This window comes from Cebus imitator, unplaced genomic scaffold, assembly GCF_001604975.1.
Source record: "Cebus imitator isolate Cc_AM_T3 unplaced genomic scaffold, Cebus_imitator-1.0 Scaffold117, whole genome shotgun sequence".
NCBI lineage: Eukaryota > Metazoa > Chordata > Mammalia > Primates > Cebidae > Cebus > Cebus imitator.
The window spans coordinates 5,509,856-5,514,228 of NW_016107432.1; the positions used below are offsets into that span (position 1 = coordinate 5,509,856).

At 45.4% G+C, this 4,373-nt stretch overlaps 1 protein-coding gene across 2 annotated transcripts in view; it reads left to right on the forward strand.

The window, feature by feature from the left end:
• AFAP1 (actin filament associated protein 1) overlaps positions 1 to 4,373 on the forward strand; it is a 169,021-nt gene that overhangs the window by 62,098 nt on the left and 102,550 nt on the right. For both annotated transcript variants that reach the window (XM_017539084.2, XM_017539086.2), the window contains exon 2: positions 1,085 to 1,213. In XM_017539084.2, coding sequence (XP_017394573.1) covers positions 1,087 to 1,213 — 127 coding nt within the window. In that variant the 5' untranslated portion in view covers positions 1,085 to 1,086. The remainder of the gene's footprint in view (positions 1 to 1,084; positions 1,214 to 4,373) is intronic.

Here is a 4,373-nt window from a genome sequence, read left to right on the forward strand (position 1 = left end):
GGCTCACTGCAGCCTTTGCCTCCCAGGTTTGAGTGATTCTCGTGCCTCAGCCTCCTGAGCAGCTGGGATTACAGGGATGTGCTACCATGTCTGGCTAATTTTTGTATTTTTAGTAGAGTTGGCCATGTTGGCCAGGCTGGTCTCCAACTCCTGACCTCAGGTGATCTGCCTGCCTCAGTCTCCCAAAGTGCTGAGATTATAGGCATGAGCCACTGTGACCAACCCAAGTAACTTTTCTTTTCTTTTTTTTTTTAAACTATGAGTATATGGTGAAGGATATCATGACCACTAGGATAGTTTGGTGTCACTGCCTCAATTCATGCTAAGATGCTATCAGTTTTACCCTTGCATTTCTACCATTAATGCAGAAAAAGGTGAATAATGTCTTAGCATTATGAAAATAGTTTGAATCTCAGGCCTTGTGGGCTCCCTGAAGAAGGAGTTCACATCCCCAGAGGCTAACATCATCATTTACAAATTGCTGACATAAGCTAGCATTCCAGCCTTGTGGATATCAGAGGAAAATCTGCCATCATCCTAGAAGGAAAAGACATGGTGGGAAGTCAGCACCTGAACTTTGATTTACGCCGTCCTCAGCATCTGGGATCCTTTGTGCTAACTGCGTAAACATGCTCACTGCTGTCTTGCGGAGGAGCTGACTTTACAAAGGCAGAGGGCTGGGTGTTGAGTTTCTGAAGCCATGCCCTAGTGGTTATTAGAAAACTCTTTGGCATTTTAAACTCCCATCTCCTTCTTGACACGGAAATTTAATATTATGGAATTGACACCAAATGATGATGTCAGGCTTTTGGGTTGGGACACCATCTGTTGGCAGCCTGGCTTTGGAGCTTCTCCCGGTTGAATTTTACTGCCTCAAAGCAGATGCGAGGGAGTAGTGCATTTGTTAAGGAGAAGATGCGTGAATCTTCTAGTGGACTTGCTTTCAGCAAACTTGTTTTTCAGGTCAGAATACTATATTCAGTGTTTAAGCTAAACATGAAGTGCTTTGAGTAAGACAGCATTCATATTTTGACATTTGCAAATCACTGGGCCTGATAGTACCCTTCCTCTCTTTTGTTGTCAGCAATGGAAGAGTTAATAGTTGAACTTCGTCTCTTTCTTGAACTCCTGGACCATGAATATCTAACCTCAACTGTCAGGGAGAAAAAGGCAGTGATAACCAACATTCTGCTGAGGATACAGTCATCCAAAGGTGAGTCTCTTTCTGATGCCTGCTTTTTCTTCTTACAATGTCTTGGCTTCTAAATGGTCATTAATTTGACCATCTTTCTAAAATATATTTATTTGTTCTTTAACTTACATTATTGTTCATCAGGGTTTCATTGAGGGTTTATACTTGTGCCAAGTTCTGTGTTGGCCTGCAGGTATAGAAACATAAAGCTTTGAAGGAGCTAATGGAATCGTGTGTTGGGAGTCCCCAAGGCAACCCCCACCTTTGGAAATCACCTGAAGGACTCCCGGGTCCCGGCATCAGGTTGTTCTTCTTATGTGCCGGACGCCCTGCAGCCGAAGTGAGGATACACAGCCCGACTGGCAGACGGGAAGGGAGAAGATGCGGGCGGAGCATGGAGGAAGCCGTGCCCAGCTTCTATGTGCTCTGTCTCTCCCATAAGGGTCACATAGAGCACACTTTCCTCAGCAATAGAAACGCAGCCAGCTCTGTGCGACGTTTCTGTTCAGGCTCACCGGAGACTCAGTGCCCAAGGTTTTTACTTAGGTCTTGTCCTGTAGGCACCCTCTGTCTGGCACATACCAGCATTCCAGGAAAAGCAGGCTTTCAGCTTTTGTGTAAACCATGTTTACACAAACAGTACAGGCACAGTGAACCAACTTTGTCCATTAGGGAATGATGGGAACACTTCTGAAATCCAGGTTCCCAGAGGGCAGCCGGGGGCCAGCCTTGAAAGCAGGCACCTCTCGAGAGAGTAGCCTTGGGCCCATTATGTTAACTCTTTCCTGCACAGTAAGACAAAAGAAACAGGAACTAGGAAAGCCTGCTAAGTACTGCTGTGGAGAGCATCAGAGCCTTATGAGAGCACCTAAGAAAAGAGTCCACACCAGTTGAGTGAGAGACCAGAGTGTTGGAGGGCCCAAGGGGCGATTCCTGGAGGATGTGATGTGAAAATCTTGAAGACTCTGTAGAGGTAGCTGGATGAGAGGGAGGGACCTTTCTTTTAAACGTCTTTTTTGAGATGTGATTCTCAGGTCATATCTTCACCATTTAAAGTGTACAATTCACTTATACTTTGACATGCATTCTTTTAGTGTATGAGACCATGTATGACATGATTAGATTTGCATTCTGGAAAGCTCACCTGGTCCGTCTGGAAGATGGCCTGAAGGATTTGGTAGCAGTTTAAAATGGGTGGCTTAGGAAAACCTGGGTGAGTGATGGGGCCTGTCTCTTAGATAAGAAAGCAGGATGGGGACCCTATTTTGGGGCAGTATGAAATAGTAACTTCTTTGTTTTGAGACAGAGTCTCACTGTGTTGCATAGGCTGGAGTGCAGTGGTGTGCTCACTGCTCACTGCAGCATTGACCTCGCAGGCTCAGGTGATCCTCCCACCTCAGCCTCCCTAGTAGCTGGGACTACATGTGTGCACACCACAACACTCAGCTAGGTTTTTGTATTTTTGTGGAGACAGGGTTTTGCCATGTTGTCCAAGCTGGTCTCAAACTCCTGGGCTCAAGTAGTCTGCCTGCCTCGGCCTCCAAAAGGCATGAGCCACTGTGCCTGGCCTGAAACGTTCACTTTTGAAAAAATTTTGTTACTTTCTGAAACTCTTTCATCGGTCAGCCTTTGCCCCTGGTCACAGTCCAGACTCCTTTGGTCATTCTACAAGGCCCTTTATCGTATGTGGTGATGGGTATGAATTCCAACCTTAAACTGGCTTTTTATTCTGGCCCTGCCTGTTACCAAATGTGCGACCTTGCATGGGTTACTTACTCTTTTTTTTTTGAGATGGAGTCTCACTCTGTCACCAGGCTGGAGTGCAGTGGCATGATCTCAGCTCACTGCAGCCTCTGCCTCCTGGGTTCAAGGGATTCTCCTGCCTCAGCCCCTCCTGGGTAGCTGGGGCTACAGGCGCGTCCCATCATACCCAGCTAATTTCTAATTTTTGGTAGATACGGGGTTTCACCATGTTGGCCAGGCTGGTCGAACTCCTGACCTCAGGTGATCTGCCCACCTTGGCATCCTGAAGTGCTGGGATTACAGGCGTGAGCCACTACGCCCGGCCTACTAACTCTTTTTATACTTCAGCTTCCTCTTTGTATAAAAAGGGCTAACGGTAGTATTGACCTCACGGGATGTCGTGAGGATTGAATGAGATGGTATGAAATATTTCAAAACAGTGCTTGACGCATGGTAAACATGTCAGCTCTTGATGACTGTTTGCTCTCCCCTGCTTTAAAGTGTCCTCTCTTCCTCCGCCCACTGAGCTCCAGCACTGGTCTCTCCATGCTTCCTTCTGGATGTATCTCCTGACATTTTTCAATTCATGAATTCTTTCTTCCGCTCTTTAATTTAAACCTATCTATTGATTTTGTGTATGTGTGTGTGTCATGCTTCCTTCTTCTTTCGTACTTTTTTTGTTTGTTTGTAGTTCTCTATCCAAAGTTCTTGTCTCTGTTGCAGCTCCTGCAGGTCGGCAGTGGGTCTTTTCATATTTCAATTCCTGGCCTCTAGCATAGTACTGGACCCATTATAGATGATCATTCTTAAGTCAGTATTTTTACAGGCCTTTTCAAGTGAGTGAGTGGCATATAAATAGCACTGTGCACACATTGAAACTTGTTCTTCCTTTCCTGCCTGCACTGCTATAGTGTTCATCCCCTTTTCTAGTAATTCGCTGTGTATGTATTTGTCTTTTCAACTTGAATACGTATATGTATATGTCTTGTGTATGTATTTGTCTTTTCAACACACCCGAGAGGTGTCAGCTTGTATCAGTCATGTCATCTATAAAGTATGTCTATTATAGTATCTGACTTTAAGAAGACACTTAATAAAAATTTATTGATTCCCAGGAAGGTGTCTATCCTGTTACTACATGGATAAGTCCTGCCCTGAGTGGAAGTTGAGGGGGAGCAGCTTTCCCTTAGAGATGCAGCACGGCACTGAGGACCACGTGGCTCTGGGGCCTGCACCATCATTTCTAGCTCTTAGTGCTTTGATTCATTTCTTAGCCTGCCTTTCTTTCTTTCTTCCTCCTCTCCCCTCCCCACCCCTCCCCTCCCCTCTGCTCCCTTTCCATCTTTTCTTTTTTCTTTTCTTTCTTTTCCTTTCCTTTCCTTTCTTTTCCTTTCCTTTCCTTTCCTTTCCTTTCCTTTCCTTTCCTTTCCTTTCCTTT